The sequence below is a fragment of the Leuciscus leuciscus genome, assembly GCF_965113295.1.
Source record: "Leuciscus leuciscus genome assembly, chromosome: 2".
Classification (NCBI taxonomy): Eukaryota; Metazoa; Chordata; class Actinopteri; order Cypriniformes; family Leuciscidae; genus Leuciscus; species Leuciscus leuciscus.
The window spans coordinates 60878838-60899442 of NC_138726.1; the positions used below are offsets into that span (position 1 = coordinate 60878838).

A 20605-nucleotide genomic window follows, 5' to 3' on the forward strand; every position below is an offset into this window, starting at 1 on the left:
GACCGAGTAGTGTCTGCGCGCGAGAGAGACCGAGTGTGTCCGAGCATTAGTTTAGTAGGCTAATTGGTACAAAGTAATATATAATTATTATATAAGAGGCATGGACGTTAGATTAATGGACAGCAATAATCAGTAGGCTGCCTACTACACACGTCTTGCTTTGAACTATTTAATAAATATAAATTATTCGAGCAAAAACTTTCATATACGATTTAATAAGATTGAATTCAGGCAGTAATAGTAAGATTTCATAACCTATATAGTTAATGAACACTGTACCACAACCAGGTTTTACGTTTCTTAAGCGTCAAATAACAATGACTGGATGTTATTCACCGAGATCGAGATCAGTACCACGAGAGCTGTGGAGAGGATAATGGCATCTAGATGGTATATCTGCAAAGACTCCCTTTGATAAGAATGCAGCAAAACATCTAATTGGTCTGATATGTAGCTACAGGAAATAAAGTGTTTTTTTCTTTCTTTTTCTGAGATGTTATCATCTTTAACAAAATGTTTGACATTATTTGACAAGCATACACACATGCACACAAAATACACCAGTGTACATAAACACTATGATTATGATCAGTTAAGTTTGAATTGTATTTTTTAATAAAATATTCGTTAAACTTTCTATTTAGCGTAATGAAATACATTTGCTTTATCAGACTTAAGATAGCAGTGTCAATTTACTGTTAAAAATAAAATGATTTCTGCCGAAATTACCTGTGTTGTTCTATTTTTTTATATTGGCCCATTTTACCTGAAACTTAGTGCCTTTGCTCACGTACTGTATCACCTGTTGATATTCTAACTCATAATTTACTTTTTCGTGCTTAAATACATATGTTTAAGAGACCAATGCTAATTTATAATAATATCATTATGTCATGCAGGGCTTATTTGATATTATTTAAAGTAATTTACCTAAACATAGCTCATTTCAGCTGACTTCAACCTTTGATGGTGTAATTCTGTATTTAAATATAGTTAAAATTGCAATAGGCTACTATGTTACTACTAGCAGTAGCCTACTAGTCCTATTTGGCAATAATACTCTACTCAAAATGTCAGCTAATAAAGGAATTTGAACTTGATACAGTGTGCTGTGTGCGAGAGAGACCGAGTGTGTCAACGGTGCGCGAGAGAGACCGAGTGTGTCAACGGTGCGCGAGAGAGACCGAGTGTGTCTAAGAGCGCACGGAACAGCACGAGATTGAACATATTGAACCACCGTGATTTACTTAACACAACGCGAATATCATACATTTTTCAATATGTTTAAGAAACTTTTTTTATTAGCTTACATTATGTTGCACTGCAGTAGTTGTCAGTGCAACGATGTACAACAATATTTTACTGAAATAAACGCGTGTGTGATATTGTACGATGAAAGTATGCTCTCAAGAAACTTCAACAGCATGGAACACTGTCAGAGGTTATTGGAGGAGCATTCTCGTATTTTATCCAGGATGTTGGACCATATGAGACCCTCTCAGGTAATTAAAAGTTGTAAATAAGCATGATTAATCCAATGTATTAAAAATGTATGTAATGTAATGTAATTTATGCAATATAAAAAAAGTTTAATATATTCTCTTTTCCTATAGGATAATCAGATTTTGACCATGCTAGCCGAGTTACATGACAATCTCTGCGTAATGTTAATGCAACTGGAAATAATCCTCCATCCCCAGCTCACACCAGCAATTCAAATAGGCCTATCGATCTCTAGGACTGGTGGGCGACCAAGGTGATTATGTTGATGAAGATCACGCTGAATCTAATTATAACAAACCTGAAGCGAACACGAATGCGTGTAGCCTACACTTAATCACACATTTTTAGGGGGGTTAGGCAGAAATTTAGGGCCTAGTGAAGCTGTAAAAAGTTTAATTAAAGTTTAATGTTTAGTTATATGAGTTTGTTTTGTCTTGGGGCAATAGGCAAAGCAGTAACACATTTTGGAGAGAGAGCACAGGAATTTCTTGTCTCCAGCCACAGTAGCACACATCCAGAAATAATAAGCCTAAATTGGTGTTTATTGAATCATAAGACAAAGGGAAACATAAGCTTTAGGATGGTGCAAAGACCAACACAAAAAAAGGTGTCTAACTTAGCTTTAACCATAACTTACCTATACATAAAACAAAAAGAAAATAAATAAATTAACGTACCTATCTCCCTGACTACACACAACCAAGAGAAAAGCAGTTTCAAACAAAAATGGCCAAATTCACCTCCCAACTAGTTTCCTTATAAATCAATTCCTTCAACTAAATTCACAATTGCAGCAATGATTAGCATTTGTCAGAAATTCCTGGGTGCATTAAATACAATTTAATAATAACAGTCTGCATTTTCATGTATATCCTTACAAAGGTATGATCTGACCAGAGAACAGTTGACCCAGCTGAGAGAGACAGGAATGTCATGGACAGCTATTTCTACCTGTGTGGGAGTGAGCTGTCGAACAGTACGAAGACGACGTCTTAAGTTTGGCATTGAAACTAATTTCAGCACCATTTCAGACGTTGACCTCGATGCACTGATCCGTTCAATCATCAGCCAAACACATAATGCCGGAGTCACACTTGTCCTAGGCAAGTAGACAGCATATACATGTTAATGATATCTCATCATGTGTCATTTTAATGTCGTGTGCTAACATTTTTTAATTGCATTGTAGGAAGTCTCAGAAGTAGAGGACTCTTTATTCAAAGGCGGCGTGTCCGGGAGCGACTGGCAGCAGTTGACCCTGTTGGAACCATGATCCGTACACGGCATGCAATTAGGAGGAGAGTATATAATGTTAGAGGACCAAATCATCTTTGGTATGTATTTCAGTGACATTGGTATGTAACACTCATATTATGCAGACAAAAATCGGTGTCAATTTCTAAAAGAAATTCTTTTTTTCTAGGCACATTGATTCGAACCACAAATTAATTTCATGGAGATTTGTGTTCCATGGGTGCATTGATGGTTATAGCCGGACTGTTATTTACCTTGAGTGCTGTACAAACAACAGAGCATCTACAGTAGTTACCTTTTTTCAGCAGGGTGTTGCAAGATTTGGTTTGCCTTACAGAGTCAGGGGAGACAGAGGTGGTGAGAACATTGAAGTTGCCAGGTACATGATCAGTAATCGCGGTAGTGAAAGAGGGAGTTTTATAGTGGGCAGAAGTGTTCATAATCAGAGAATCGAACGCCTTTGGGGTGATGTAAATAGGGTGGTGTCAGACTTCTATAAGCAACTTTTCCAGTATATGGAACACTCTGAAATCTTGGACTCCACAAGTGAAGTCCACTTATGGGCTTTGCATTTTGTGTACCTTGGTAGAATACAGCGGTCATCGAGAGAATTTTGCCAGCAGTGGAACCACCATACTTTGAGTTCAGCCCAATCCATGACACCCCTGGCTATGTGGTACACGGGTATGTTCTTGCAGCCAAATCTGGAGCTTCTCACACAAGAAGAACCTGGTGACTTTGGCATTGACTATGATGGCCCTGTAGTTCGGGAAGATAATGAACAAATTATAGTTCCAGAAAGTAACTTAACATTAAATCCTGACAATGTTACCCGTTTACATGCTGCATGTAACCCACTTACCGATGATGGCAACCACGGTATTGATCACTATCTTTTTGTAATTGATTTTATTTCAGTTTGCAATTACAGAATGTCTTAAATATATGGAATAATACTTGTAACTTATGAGTATTTAGCACTTTTTCTTTCAAGTTCACAGAAGGTATGTATTTTTAAGTAAACTGAACTGTTTCATTGTTTTGAGTTTATAAATTATTTATTTTAAGTTTAATTGAAACGGCTGGAATGCCTATTTCCCAGCATGCTTTGCCGATGGCACTCGAAAGGGAGAGTAAATGCTAAAATTAAGTGTAATATAATGTTTTTTGAGCAAGATTAATGTTAAGTGAGATTAAGTATTGATTAATGTTTTGTTATGCTAATTTAGAAGAATTTCTGTTAAAGGATTAGTTCACCTCAAAATGAAAATTTCCTGATAATTTGCTCACGACGATGTCATCATGTTCAAAGGTGGTTCAAATGTCCGTCTGAATGCAGCTTCAGAGTCTCTACACAATCCCAGTCGAGAAATATTGTGATAAGGATTGTGTAGAGTCTGAAGCTGCATTGAGACGGACATTTGAACCACCTTTGAACATTGGGATTGTTGGTTGCCATTAAAGTCCATTCTGTTTAGGAAAATACTGAAATGTTTACCTCAAAAAACTTTTTATTTATTTACCACTTAAGAAAGAAAGACATGGATATCTTGGATGACATCGGTGTGAGTAAATTATCAGAAAATGTTCAACTTGAGGTGAACTAATCCTTTAAGGTATGCCATCTGTTTTATTGTCCCTTTCTGTAAAAAGTTTTCTTAAGAATTTTTGCAATCAGTTTAGTTTCCATGTTAGTTTTCTTTTACAAATTTTGTACATTAATAATTAAAAAAAATGTATGACATGATTCTCCAGGAAGTGACATCTTTATGGGTGGTTGGACATTTGTGTGTAAATCAAGTTCGTGTATACTTTTACACCCTTTTAAAGAAATACCACCACAGGTAATATAAAAGTTTTATATTACCTTTTATGTTGCTTTTATCTTCATTAAAATCCCGCTGTGCAAGGTAAGATTTAATTAAATTGTATATGTAAATTGTATAGCCTATTCTAGCTAATATTTAAAATCTCAAATTGCGTCAATAGCAGAGGAGAAAGATCGCGAAATTTAAAAATACTACTGTTATTGTGTCGTGAAATGTATTTTTTATAGTTTTTCAGTCGACAATGTAGTTGTTTAAAGCGCAAATATGTTGTTTATTTATACAGGTATTTTGAACACACAATAATAAAGGGAAATGCCTTCACCGCGACATCCCTTGAACAAGTTCAATAAGGCAATGTAGAAGCCAAACGCAGTTTATTTAGCAAACAATCATAACACAAACTTGACATATTATAACTTGATTAAACTTACCATCAGTTATATGGACAATACTCGACGAGAGGAGACAAGCCTAATCACACAACCGTTGGCTCTGGCAAGGAACACACGTGAACAATTTGATAATGAACCAATGAGAAAAAGACACTTAAACAGAGGAAGCACATGACTCTATCACATGAAGAGCAGTAGAAACATGAAAAACAGGAAACGTGATGACAAAATAAAAAAATAAAAGGCATGAAACATAAAACAAACCCCAAACTTATTAAGAGTAATACATATTGAGAGGAAAGAAGTAAGACAGTTGAAGAATTTCAGAAGACAGGTGATCAACAATTAACATTACAGAAGCTTTTAATCTCAGTAGAAAGAATAATACTGATTTACTTAATGGAAATAGAACTAATATGATTTATAGAATATAGATAGGCTATTATTATTATTATTATTATTATTAGTAGTAGTAGTAGTAGTAGTAGAACTTAGAAGTAGTAGTCAGTATCCCTCTCTGGATAAAATGTCTCTGATCTATTACTACAGTAAATGGCGTAAATGCAGAATGCGAACCGCTAATAAGACCAAAAAATAATAAGAAGAACAAACCCCAAACTAACGTGACATCTAGGGTGATGTCCACCATACACAAAAGTAAATTAAAATTAAAAACTATGAAAATCCAAAGCCTTGGCAATTTTGAATTGCATAGATCATGTTTTTTTTGAAGTCATAGTAATTTTCATGCACAGTCGGAAGATACAGGCTGTTGGCACATGTATTTGCTTTTGGCAAAAGTGAAAGCATGTTATTATCTTCAACAGTGTGCAGGAAGTGAACACTGGGGCGAGGTCTCAATCCCAGAGGTGGCAGGGTTTTTAAGCCAGTAGTGAAAAAGAAGATGTCACTGTACTGCAGCTCACTGGGGTCATCTGTAGAATAATCAGGGGAAAACATTTTTTTACATTAAAAGAATTAAAGAAATATATTCAAAAACTGTACCTACTGACCTTTAATAAAAAACATGCTTTAAATGTCACATATTATGCCCCTTTTCACAAGATGTAATCTAAGATGTTATCTAAATCTATGGTCCCCAGAATGTGTCTGTGAAATTTCAGCTCAAAATACCCTCAGATCATTTAGTATAGCTTGGCAAATTTGCCTCTTTTGCCAACTAAAACGCAACTAAATCCAAATGTTAGAACGTTAACTATGTATTTGATATCAATTATGTCAATGCTCTACACTACAGGCTGCAGTGAGGACTTGGCAAAAAAAGAGCCTTTTGTGTGTGCCCCTTTAAATGCAAATGAGCTGCTACTTGCTTCCCGCCTCCGGCATTCAAAAGAATCCGTTACATTCGTTTCGGATACTCTGGCAAGAAACACACGAATAATCTCAGTCTTCCAAAATCTCAAAAATAACCACTGCAGCCTTAAGGAAAGACTCAGGAAGATTGCAACTTAGACGGACCTGGACATTTCTGTATGGTTAGTAAGAATGCCTACATTTATGAGGGTGCTTTTAAGTGGACATTATCTAGTTAGTAGAGCTACTAATATTTATTTATTTTATTTTTTTTACTGTAGAATTATTTTGTTTAATGAAACTTTGAACTTGACATTACACAAAGCACAAATAACAGCTTATTTTGCCTTCAGCCCAATTCGCGGTGCTGTTTCTCACCCGCCTCAGGGGATCGGTTAAAGTGGACATAACATTTAGGATTTAACGCACCCTTACAGCTGAGAAATGCAGAATTTCTAAATTCATTTCTTACAGAGTTGGTGCAAAAAGGGGGAGGTACGCGCTTCACTAAGAAACAAACTAAGTAACTGGGACATATTTAGTTAGATTATGCCTGAAAAGGTTTTGGATTTTTGCTTTAAAGCATGTTGCTTTAAAAAATATTTTATAATATGACTTGATTTTTTTATTGTATTTAAATATTTGTATTTTTGTGATTGAATTTTTGCCATGAAAATAGCTTTAAATGCTGACATGGCATTAAATAAAATAATTTGAATGGGTTTACTCATACAACTTTTTGTTAGATTTTTTTTGGGGTCAAGCCATATATGCACCTGACTAATATTCATTTTAAATGACATTTCTTAGGACAGAAAAATTACTTTACCTTCAATTTCAAGCAACAGGTTTCTCCAGAAAGATACAACAAGGTTTTCTGTGTTCCTTTTGGTAGAACCTGGCAGATTCAGTTCAGGCTCCATCAATGAAGAGAAGCTGCAGTAAGTGAACTGTTGAGGTTGATGGCACATCACCGTTGAAAAGGAAGTTGGATTTTCCTGCATTGCCTCCAGAACCCCCAGGGTTTTCAAACCTTCTTTGAATCTGATGAGATATAATCGAAGAATTACCAACTTGAGTACAAGCCATAGTCAAGTGATGGAACCTAATTTTAAATATGCAGTTATGCAATAATTTAATATACACTTACATAATTACAAATTATAAAATGCATTGTAAAATATAATCCACGATTTGAAAAGTGTCCAGTAATGCACACCTTTCAAAGGCAGACCGGTTGCGACCAAGACAGTACCAGTGTGCAGTGTCTAAGGCAACCTTCCTGGCTGTTTGATGGTCCTTGATGACTGCAAAAGTCCCAGCCATATCTATGATGGACTCAATATTTGTGAAGGCATCATAATCCCCGGAAGCCAACTATGACAAGGTAACAACAGAATATTAAGAGAATATTTAAAGGATTAATACTATTGTATTTTGTACTAAAACCTTACTCTTTGCAAGTTGATGCACAGCATCGGATCTGTAACTTCTTCAACAGCAATGACAGTGCCCTCAGGGTTACTTGTCAGTGCTTTGAAGAGGCTTGGTGAAATAAACTGTGGTCCTGGTCCCCCATGCACAATGGAGAGGGCAATGGCAACCCCAGCAAAGAAGAAATCATCATTCTGCATGGCTGAAAAACAAGTATTTAGACAGATTATTGAATACTGATTATCATTTATTCTAAACAAATATCAAGACTTGTTCAAATATAATTGATTGTGTCAGTGCATGGATACATTTAGGTATATAAAGTGGTTATTTACATCTACTGGTGAAATTCAGGAATTTGGCTTCATCAGAACCAACAAATAATGCCCCCTGCTTAAGGTTCTCCATAAGCAGAGTGAGGAACTCCCTTCTTGGCCCACCAGAATCTATTGCTCCCTCACTTGCACCCAGGTCATCCATAAATTTCACATCAATCCTCTGCGATGGGCAGAATGACTTCATGGACATGGTGAGTCTTGCACTTTCCCACATATGTCTTCTACTTATATTAAAATAGGAAGCTCTGCTCTCATCAATTCCCTCTGCCAGCTTATCAATAATCCCTGTAATGTCTCTGTTGAAAAATGTAAGAAGCTATACAGTTGGAACACATCATTATACAGGAAAAGCAAGTATAACAGTAAAGTAACAGAATAACAGAAACAGAATAATGTAATAACACAATTATTATAATTATTATATTTATTATAAAATAAATATAAAATAATTTACTATTCTACTACAGGGCTAGCCTGGGTGCCAGCCCAAACCCCGCCCACAAAATTTTTTTGGTCGGGAAGTTCGGTCTGGACTTGATCCAGATCAGCACGTGTTATTTGGATTAAAACTAAATTGTAAGTAAAACGTGAACTTTTACCTGAATTTTGTATAACTAGTGATTCTCAACATTATTACAGGACGTGTTCAAGTCAAGAAGTTCCATGAACGCAAACATTCAAAACATGCACCCCGAAAACCAGTGTCTCAGCGGACGAATACTGAATTGAATTGTCTTTTATGTCTCTAGCTTGAAAAATTTATATAATCCATATTCACCTTTCATATTTCACTTCCAAAATATAAAAAAAAATAGTGATATGGAACTGTAATGCGGTCAAGACCTGCCTGGAACTACTTTAGCCGTGCATTTCCCTGAAAATAATGCACACCTTAGAACGTTCGTCAACCAATCAGATTCAATCATTCAACAGCCCTGTAGTATAAACGGAAATAACTGACTCCAGGTCATTGAATTATTAGAAAAATAATGCACACCCTAGGTGTAACGCCGCTTACAATGGCTGCAATTCAATGGCCTGGAGTCCCTTTTGATGTCCTTAAGAATTATATTTGCGGTACAAGTAAGTACTAAAAACCATCTCAATATATTTTTACATCTCTTTTCTCAGGAGCTCTGCCAAGAACAGGGTGATTCTGGCCTGTCTACTATTCATGGGCCTCTCTTCCACCGCCAGGCCAACTACAAGAGAATAGGATAATGTTTGCTGTAGCCTGCTGTGAATTGGTGATGCTCACAAGTAAGGTAAATAAAACACCTGTAATGATGGTGATAAATTATTTGTTATTAAAGCATAAACATTGACAAACCACTGTTAATTTAACATTAAAAGCAAGCATAGGCTACTATGTGCATGGGTTGCCATGACAGAAATAGTGCAAAGTGCCAACACTACTGAGCTGTTAGAAAAACAGAATTCTTACCTTTCCTCTGACGAAGTGGACTCAATGTCCTCTATTTCATTTGAGAAATGTTGAAATTCGTTTTCACTATCACTTTCGAAGAGTGCTGCGTATTGCCACTCCCTTAAACAATAAGTCTGAGCCTTAGCACAACACTTTCATCAATAAAATATTATAGAGAGAACTTCTATAAAGTACAACAAAGTCAAAGATGTTTTGGATTTTTTACCTGTTGTTGTCTAATAGACTCCTAGAACTTCCCTCATTTAGCTGAGAACCAGAGGTTTGGTCTGCATCATTATTTGACATCACAACAGAGCTGGCAGGGATCATGGCAATGGAAGATGAGGCAACGGATGGATCATCATCATTTAAAAGAATGAATGCATCTGTCTGCTCCTCACAAATATCAATGATGACAGTGTTGGTAAGATTCATTGAACTTCCCTCATTCAACTGAGAACCAGAGACTTGAGGACGTGTATTACAATTTGACATCATCTGATTCATCTCAACAGAGCTGGAAGGGATCATAGCAATGGAACATGATGCAAAAGAGAGATCATCATCGTTTAGAAGGATGTCTGCATCTGACTGCTCTTCACAAGTAACGATGGTGCCATGGTCAGTTACAGAACTGCAAGCAGCATCTAGCATTTCATTGGCAGTGTCCTTTTAAAAAAGTAAATGGAAAAAATAAGGCATTTTTAATAATATATAAATAAAAATAAGGATTTTTATCAGAGTAGAAAATAAATCGTATTTTATTATATAGAAAAATGTAATGTGAAGTGTGTAATTTATGTTTAAGGGATAGTTTACATTAAAATTAAATTCTGTCATCATATTCTCTTGAACACAAAGGAAGATATTTTGAAGAGTGTCAGTAACCAAACAGTTAACTGGACCCAATGGGGAAAATATCTTCCTTTGTGTTCAGCAGAAGAAAGAAACTCATACAGGTTTGAAACAACTGGAGGGTGAGTATATGATGACAGAATTTAATTTTAATGTCAACTATCCCTTTAAAATACATTGTCCAATCCCAGCTTAATGTGGACAGACAATGATAAATGAAGTGGTAATCTGCCAATTTCCACAAAGTGAACACACTTTGGCTCAAAAGTTGCTTTCAACATTGTTTTTTGTCTGTGCGATCCTAACATGTCGCAAATATCTAAATTGGCTCACCAGTAGCATTAGTTTGGGGTGGGAGCATGACATTTGACAATGTTATGGAAAACTTTTTGCAATTAGTTGGAGTTGAAGAAATTACATTCTTCACATTTTTTCCCCACTGTGACTTCACAGAAAAATGTATGGGACACCTATTAAAAGTGAAATGAAAACAGGTTTGCGGTCCTTGACAATACACTACAGTATAGATTATGTTTAGGTTCATTTATTTAACTTACATCATCTGTTGTTTCTTTTTCATCTATGAGATCAATTGACGGCAGAAGGTAGATGGTCTTATCTTTAAAAAGTTTGCATAACACTGCACCATCAAGACTTCTACCTGCCTCCAACACTGGTTTGACCAACTTGGTGTAGGTGGCCATCATTATTGTGATTCTAAAGAAATAGCACATGATTATAATTTTATAAATTCTTTTCAACATTATTTTCAATAATCAAACATCTACAAATTGATACACCCATACATTTTGTTCAAAGTGTTCTATTTATCTACTATTTACTTTTCTATTTACTTTTATCAATTTTAGATTTGCCAGTTAAGTGATTTGATGGAGTGCTGATAGGATTTGGATGTTATCTTACTCTGTGCTACTCTTCAGTTTTGAATTGAATATGGTTGCCAGGTGTTGCAGGATCTCCTGTGCAGTCCACTCCTTTTGAAACTGCACGGCAGACACTATATGCCCTTGCTCTGCTAATAGTGTTTTACTGCTGGACCTTGGGACCGTGCAGTCTCTGGGAGATGAAAGAAGGCAAACATCTCGAAGGAAGGGGACATGTTCAGTCATCCTTTTTCTTTTCCCATGCCTTAATTAATAGAAGTCACGTTATTTGTCAACATAATAAATATGGCATTAAACATAAATGCTAACGGCTTACTTTAACCCCAAGGAGCACCTATGCTCCTCTGTTGAAATAAATGAGTGCTTTCAGTAACTTTAGGGGCACAATAGAAAATTAGCAAGTAGTGTGTTTTTAATAAAGGGGTACAATGAGAAATTACCATGAAAAATCATTTAACTTTTAAGAATACAAGTCTGATATGGTTTTGAACATGCATGTAATGCTTTACTGTAAGCCTAACCTTTGTTAAAAATATATATGAAAAAAATCTTTTACCACAGTAACAGTTTCGTTGTGATTTTTCATTGACACGGCACGTTTTTTTTTTGCGTGTCTGAATAGTTTATTAATTTGTTTCAGTTGTCAGTGAAACTAATTAACAGATTATTTCAAGGTAATGAAAATAATAAAAGTTTATTTTATGGCAGTTAACGTGTTCAAGTAATGAAAATGCTTTATAGTTGTATTCTCTGTTAACTTGCTATGCATAACAATATGCGTCAAATGATGTCTAGTCTTTACTGTGACAGAGCATCCAAGACATAAGCTACAAGTTTATTTTAAATTAAAAGGAAATTAAATGAAATAGTTTGTGTAGCCAAATGATAACCGGGTGGAAATTGAGCCCAAAAGGGACACACTAAGTGACTTTTATTTATAAAAACAAAAAGAAGAAATGCACCGGTGCTCTTATTTTGAAATGTCTATGCTTTGTTGATTTGCAGGCAGCTGCTCAAATCGAGAAACTATTATCGTTTATAATCGAGAAAAGAGTTTATCGTTTACTAAAATGTGTCGCCTTTAGTGACGTTTTGCGTCGTTTATACTGAAATTAATACCAATAACGTTACTTACCTTTTTGGCTCATTAAATATATTATGACTAGGCCTATGTAACGGCCCTTACATTTAAAGAATTGATCCAGTAGGATTTTTTTTTTTATTCTCAAATGTGCTTCAAAGCCTGGCTAAGTAAACGCTAATCTAGCCTACTGTCTACATTTCTCCATAAAACATGATGCATCTCTGAAAAATAAAAAAGTAAATGTGAAAATATAAAGCATTTTCAAAATAGAATAATAAATATTTAAGTAAATTTAAGAACATTAACACCTTTTATTAACACCGAATATTAGGCATGTGTAAACGGTGGAAACTGACATCATCTGTGAGTCTGCCCTGGCCTGAGTAAGCTACGTTAGTGGCAGCCTAAGTAGCATCTTTTAGTAAAACACCGGACATCTGAGATCACAATAAAAAAGTCACAGTAGAGTGAGGGTATCCCAAGTTCTTATGTAACTGTTAAATAAAATTTAAACAGAAACATTCTGATTGACATAACGTTACCTGTTCCGTGACATATTTACAGACCCGCTTGTTGCAGATCCACAAAAATTGCGGGAAAAATCAAATGCCGGCCGGCAAACATTTGAGGAAGCAGAATTAAACATCCTCTGCACCTCTGAAGATCTTTGGGGTTGGTTTACATTATCTAAAGCCCTGTCAATATTCTCAAGTACCGCTGGACTTGAGAGAATATTGGTAATTATTCTCCTAGCGGCGTCAGACATCACGTCACATTCAAATGCCGTTATGAATGAAGTTCACTCCTAAGCTCTCGCACCCACCCATCGGTCTCTCTCGCGCACTCGGACACACTATCTCTCATCTCGCGCAGTCGGATAATAGGTCATATTAATTGCAATAATAATAATTATAACAGAAGATACTATCTCTAGTCTTTCCTAATATTAATTATAAATACAATGCATATAAAAAATAATTACAATATAAAATAATATTTTTTTTTTCGAGCAAAATAGTAATGTTTCTCTGAGTCACTTAGAGTAGGCTAAAGAATGACAAATTCAGTGCTGCAAATTGTAGAAAAAATATTCCCTTGTAGTAGGCTACTTGGGACAGACAAAAAAGTTTTTCCATCTTCTATCTGATTCAAATCACAGTCTGCATAGTCTCTGTTCTCTTTCTTGGTATCCATGAGTTTATGTCGTCCGTTCTCCATTTCCAAGTCTTTATCCAAGTCATGGTCACTGAATCGATATTTTGAAAGAAGTTGTCTCTTTTAATTGTGTAATTTATCAGTAATTTGCCCGTTTTGTGGTTCTATTTAGGGACGGGTAACACTGGGGTTTGGTTTATTGAATAATAATATGAATTGAAGACAACAGTCTGTTAAGAGAGAAAGAAAGTATAAGCTACATCCTGCTAATTCAGTGGTAATAATTTAATTCTTGTTTTTATTTTATATTATATTACACTCGGTCTCTCTCGCGCGCAGACACACTCGGTCTCTCTCGCGCGCAGACACTACTCGGTCTCTCTCGCGCGCAGACACTACTCGGTCTCTCTCGCGCACTTTCGCTCGCGCGCGCAGACACACTCGGTCTCTCTCGCGCGCAGACACTACTCTATGGGAAGCCAAACAAACCAAAAGTGGGACGAGACAGCGGGGGTTTACAGAGCTCGCGCCGCGCTGACATGTCATCTGCGCGGTTCAATGGTCCGAGCCGCGCGGCCGATTCGTCAGCGCAGCGCGGACGTGTTTCCCAGCGACACCCAATGGGCAGCGCGGCGCGAACAATCCTCACCAGCGCTGCGCTGACCAATTTAAACAGCGCAGCGCAAACCATACATGCAAATAAATGTACAATAAAGAAACCCCTCCTTCCTTACAAAAAATTGGTTCTCTGCTGAAGTTTAGGAGTTTTTCCCGACAGAAGACAAAGAAGAAGAATGACAAGATGAAATGCATACATTGCTTATGTTTATTATCTTTAATAGTGTTAGTAAAGAGTAGTGTTGTGTGTCGATACTTTGAAGAACTGGGGAATTATCACCCTACGTCACACGCGTCACGCAGGTTCTACTGCGCAATGTGCACATGTCGGGACCAAAAGTGTTAAAAAAAATACGCGGAGAACATTCCGAAAATTAAATATAAACTCAAATATATATATAAAATGTTTTAAATCGAGCTATTAGTATTATTCTTAACCGTATCCGTGTAATGATCAGCTGTTAAACGGGTCTTTCTGCAACCACGATGCGCACGCATCCCGGATGTTTACAAACCTATAATTGGTAACTTCAATGACTTTCAATATCGTAGTCGTCTTGAGGAGCACGCCAACCTTCTGGTAATTATATCGGACAGTTTACATGTTCAGGTAATCTATTTTATTATTGTGGTAAGTTTTGCATTCAGCCATCATTTGTAGACTTTAAGCTTTTTATTTAGATTAATTGGAAAAAGTGTCCCTCCCAATCAACCTGAATACACACACACACACACAATATATATATATATAGTGTGTGTGTGTGTGTGTGTGTGTGTGTGTGTGTGTGTGTGTGTGTGTGTGTGTGTGTGTGTGTGTGTGTATTCAGGTTGATTGGGAGGGACACTTTTTCCAATTATTCTTATAAACTTATTTTTTAAACTTACTACAAATTATTTTTTAAACTTACTACAGTAATAAAATACATTACCTGAACATGTAAACTGTCCGATATATAATTACCAGAAGGTTGGCGTGCTCCTCAAGACGACTACGATATTGAAAGTCTTGGAAGTTTCTGCTTTATACAGCTCTTTCCGTAGCCTCTATACATATGTGCAGTTCTTCAAAGTATCGACACACAACACTACTCTTTACTAACACTATTAAAGATAATAATAAACATAAGAAATGTATGCATTTCATCTTGTCATTCTTCTTCTTTGTCTTCTGTAGGGAAAAACTCCAAAACTTCAGCAGAGAACCAATTTTTTGTAAGGAAGGAGGGGTTTCTTTATTTGTACATTTATTTGCATGTATGGTTTGCGCTGCGCTGTTTAAATTGGTCAGCGCAGCGCTGGTGAGGATTGTTCGCGCCGCGCTGCCCATTGGGTGTCGCTAGGAAACACGTCCGCGCTGCGCTGACGAATCGGCCGCGCGGCTCGGACCATTGAACCGCGCAGATGACATGTCAGCGCGGCGCGAGCTCTGTAAACCCCCGCTGTCTCGTCCCACTTTTGGTTTGTTTGGCTTCCCATACTTTTGTCCAGTCCGGCGCCTCATAAATATACGTCGTGCTGCAGTGTAGACTATACGCTGATTTCACGCAGCCGCCATTTTGAAATCGAAAGCGAGGCTCCGGTGGGAAGAAAACCGGAAGTAAAGATAAACAACAATGACTTGGACTACAAACCTGAAGCTGCTGCCGCGATTTACTCTATTTGATGTGGAAAAATGGGCAGAGGATGGATGCCGAATCCCACGAGCTGTTTTGTTAAAGGGATACAGCAACTGGATTGAGGGTTACATCACTGACATTGAAGGTAAGGTTAACAATTAATAAAATAATAATAATTTATGTAGTGCAAACAACTTATATAACGTTACACTGTATTGTCAAAAGTATTGGAACACAATCAAAATGCATTAGCCTATGTTTGTCCATGTTATTTTATTTTTAGTAAACATCAGCATGACATTTTATGTTAGAATGCATTTCGAATATTTTTTTAAATGTTTACAGTCAGGAAAAGTGAGTCAGGCAGTGTTGTGAGGGCAAGGGCATTTCGCTCAATGCGAAAAAATGATGCCCCATACATGGTGCAGGTAACAGTTACACAAGTTCAAGTTCAGGCGCTAGTTCAAGTGCCAAAGTTCGTTACTGCTTCTTTTTTTTACTTTCTGAACGAATCACCTTTTTTGCAATGAGACTGGTTGTTGGAGAACTGGACAATTTGACACATGTGTATAGATAGATGAATAGATAGATAGATAGATAGATAGATAGATAGATAGATAGATAGATAGATAGATGAATAGATAGATAGATGGATAGATGGATAGATGGATAGATGAATAGATAGATGGATGGATAGATGGATGGATGGATAGATAGAGTGTGTACATAATTATTAAGTTGATATTCTGATCTTTCTTTTCAAAGCACATTTTTCCAAACCACACAAATCTTAATAACTGCTAATAATTTTAGATGTAGCGTTAGTTATTTAGAAGTGATATAATTGTTAATGATTGCTGGAAGGGGGAAAGGCCTTATATTCAGGTGTGCATAATTCAGCTCGCACTGAAAATCATTATTAAATGCATTTTACCTGTAAAAGAAAACCTGCTTAATTATGCACTCCTGAATATTATGCACACAATTATATATAACTTCTAAAAGTTATAAATGATTAATAAAATTAATGGTTATTAAAATTGATATGGTATGAAATTAGTAAAAATGGGCTTGAATTATTTTTTATCAGAATATCGACTTGCATAATAATTATGCACACACTATACATACAAATATATATATATATATCCATACATATATCCAACATGTAGTATTATCAGTTCAACTCAAAATACAAAACAATTACTGTACTTGTCTGCAATTATTACACTGTTGTCCACTTACCTTGTTTCCTACAACCAGTACCAAACATAAGGTGAAGAGCAAACCTGTATAGTATAAAAGTTTGAATGTTCCTTGACTTCCTGCAACTTGATGGAACTTTATATTTTCATTATTTTGAATAAATACTGACTTATATATATTGTTTCTTAATTTACAGATAGAATTTCCATCTGAAGGTTCCTTTGTCATCGGAGAATCAAAATGCAACTGCAAAGCTGGCCAGGGTCAATGCAATCATCAAATTGGTCTACTGTATACCCTGGCACACTACATCAAATTGGAATATAAGTCCGTTCCACCGGTCGTTAGTAAAACCTCCTTGCCACAGACATGGCATATTCCTTCACGTTCTATGGGTCTAGCCCCTAAACCTATTAACACAGTTAAAATATCAAAATTGAAGCCACCAACAGCTAATCCACCTCAAACAATTTATCAAAGATCTAGTCATGGAGTCATACCTAACATGTATTGTCCCATTTCAACCCCTCTACCAAGTGATCAGTTTGCAAATGACCTTCATGAAAATCTTGCTAAAATTGGAAGCAAAAGCCAAATGTACAAACTGCTGCAGGCATCAAAGACATACCCTGTGGACAAAGTTGCAACCGAATTCGGACATCTGCCTCATGGATCAGCATTGACATACCAAGTCATCGGGTTGCCATCCACCTCCACTGATCCCTACCCACCTTTTCCTCTCCCACCACAACCATGCACTTTTTCAACTTCTCTCAGTGAAAAGGAGAGCATTTTTTATGATGGTATGACTGTTACACTCTCTGATTCCGAGGCATTAGAGAAAGAAACGACTGGGCAGAGCAACAATAAGATGTGGCACCGTGTTCGTTCCCAGCGCTTGACTTCATCCAATTTTAAGAGGATAGTCTCACGAGTTGCAGACTTTAACAGCCTTGCAACCAGTATGCAGAAACAGAAAAGGTCAGTTCAGACACAGGCAATGAAGAGAGGGCTGGAACTGGAGCCAGAAGCAGCTGCACAATACGAGCAGGTAACCAGTAATCGCGTTTACCCTTGTGGCTTTGTCATAAATCCCCATGCCCCACATTTAGGCGCATCTCCTGATCGGAAGGTGGTTGACAGCACTGGTGCTCTGGGGTTACTTGAAATCAAGTGCCCTGATGTCGACAGTGTCCTACAGTGCAAGTACCTTACCGTAAGAGAAGATGGTATGCTTGCTCTCAAAACCAGCCATGAATATTATTATCAGATGATTGGACAAATGGGAATCACTGGGATGAGATGGTGTGACTTCTTTGTCAAATCCAGAAATGACTTCCACCTGGAGCGCATTCATTTTGATGATGAGAAATGGGAGTCAGTAAAAACTAAGTTGGACATGTTCTTTTTTAACTACTGGCTGCCCAACTTGTGCTTATAAACCCAGCAATACCACACATACTTAAGCCCAATTTATACTTCTGCGTCGACCTCCCACCGTAGCTAGGTTGTAGGCTGTGTGTGGAGCGCATACCCTTCGGCGTACCCGGACGTGCACCTCTCCAAAAATGTTCTATGCGTACGCAAGCGTGTGATTGGTCTACTTGAACCCCTCCCTCAGGTTTCACATGCTCCCTCTGCATTTGTAATTGTGCGTCGGAGAAGTATAAATGACGTTGACACACAATTACAAATGCAGAAGGAGCATGTGAAACCTGAGGGAGGGGTTCAAGTAGACCAATCACAGCACTTGCGTCTGTGTAGAATTGACGCATTTTTGAGAGGTGCACGTCCGGGTACGCCGACAGGTAAGCGCGGCACACACAGCCTACAACCTAGCTACGGTGGGAGGTCAACGCAGAAGTATAAATTGGGCTTTACTCCTAACAGACATGCGGTGCACACATTAGATAAGTAAATATTTAAATATAAATAAGTAAATATGTAGTTTTAGAACAAATAATTTCTACATTAAATAAAACTGAATTCCACTGATTGTACAAAAATATAATTTTATTTAGAAATGAATTTCACTGTTTATAGTCTAAAGTATGAAATAAATATGTACAAAAATATATAATTTTTGATTGTATAAATTTGTTCCAGTGTATATTTTCCATCAACTGTACAAATCATAACAATAAATCAAAGTAACATTTAAATGACTATTCTCGTTTATGTACATTTTTGTCTGTAAATGTAAAATGTCATTTCACTGAGGGTGAGTACATTTTCAGCAAGTTTGTATTATTGAGTGAAACCTTCTTTTAAAATAGAGGTCCTTGAAAATTAGTCAGTAGAGCACAAACAGTCCACATCTGGTTGACTGAACCACAGAGTGAAAGGGGTAGGACACCATCAAAAATGTGATATTCTTTGATGCGTCTGATAGCCCTCTCTATGTGTATCCTTAAGCGGGCAATCTCTTGGGTGTGTGCAATTTCATCTTTACTGAATTGTCCACTTGGGCCTGTGAATGTTGGGGTTACAAGACTGACATTGATGTCAGCAAGGAGATCTCTGATAAGAAAGCCCTTATCAGCCATTACTTCGTCTTCTGGCTGGAGGAGTTTTAGAATGCCTGACTCTTTGGTGATTTCCTTGTCAGAGATGGAGCCTGTGTATAGGTTGCTTACAAAACTAACTGACCCAAAGGGGGTAATGCCAATCAGGGATTTCAAAGTTGTGGTGCCTTTGTAATGAGAGTATGTCATTGTGTTTAGAACTTTTGAGCTTGCTGTTTGAATATGGATCTCAGTACAATCTAGCACAACGCGTGTTTTAGGAAAGGTCAGCTTGAAGCAAGGTGGCATTAGCTCGTCTATAGCCTCTCTACTTGGCCATACTGGTAGTGTGCCGAGCATGAAATACAGGTAGTTAGCCCAAGTTATACATATCCGGCTGACTGTGGCCTTTGACAGATTAAACCTTACAGCTAAATCTGCAGAAAGAAGTCCCTGCCTCATACGGCAGAGAAACAAGAAAAACTGGTCTAAGAGACAAATGTCGTGAGCATGAAAGCCAGCTGTTACAGTCTGTTCTGTTTTATTATGTCTTTGCATTTGACTCCATCTCACCAGAGACTGTGCTGTAGGTTGAAGAGAAAGGTAGAGTGCTTTGAGGGTCTCATAATCTTTAAATCCGGTGTAAAACATGATCATCTTGGGCTCACATTGGAATCGCTGTAGACAAAACTGCTGACTTCTTAAACTTTCATTTTCTTCTGTCAGACGAGCAATCTCCTTCTGTGCTGCATTCAGCTGCTCTTCCATGGTAGGTGACGTTTCCAGGTAATCATGGTCTTGCAGTGCCCCGAAACCATTGTTAGATCTGTGTATTAAGAAAAAAAAAGAAAAGAGAATTACATGAACAACAAAAATAAGTATCAAGGAGGTCATTAGATATGTTTACATGCTCTAATTTTCATCAATGAATGCAATCTGATTTCAAGTTTGAAAAGTTCAGTTTATATGATTTTTTTTTTCTTATGGATCAGATTTTTTTTTAGGTCTACAGCACCCCTTTCAATCCAATCAAGATTTAATTCAGATCAAGCTTAATCAGTTGGATTGAGAAGTTGAAGGCTTTTCAGTTGGATTGAACCATTGACAGACATTGGCTGACCATCGGCTTGGTGTGTCCCTGCCCTTAGGTCTGAGATAGATTACTCACTCTT

At 37.0% G+C, this 20605-nt stretch overlaps 1 protein-coding gene across 1 annotated transcript; it reads right to left on the bottom strand.

Annotated features, from left to right (window-relative positions):
• Positions 1–8053: 8053 nt before the first annotated feature.
• Positions 8054–11485, bottom strand: LOC309483539 (uncharacterized protein; the record flags this gene model as incomplete). The annotated part of the gene is made up of 4 exons (XM_082149423.1): positions 10903–11485; positions 9717–10159; positions 9509–9610; positions 8054–8360 (listed from the first exon to the last, which is right to left on the bottom strand). Exons 1-4 carry the CDS (start codon positions 11107–11109, stop codon positions 8054–8056), a joined length of 1059 nt encoding a protein of 352 aa, XP_082005549.1. The 5' UTR covers positions 11110–11485.
• Positions 11486–20605: the final 9120 nt, after the last annotated feature.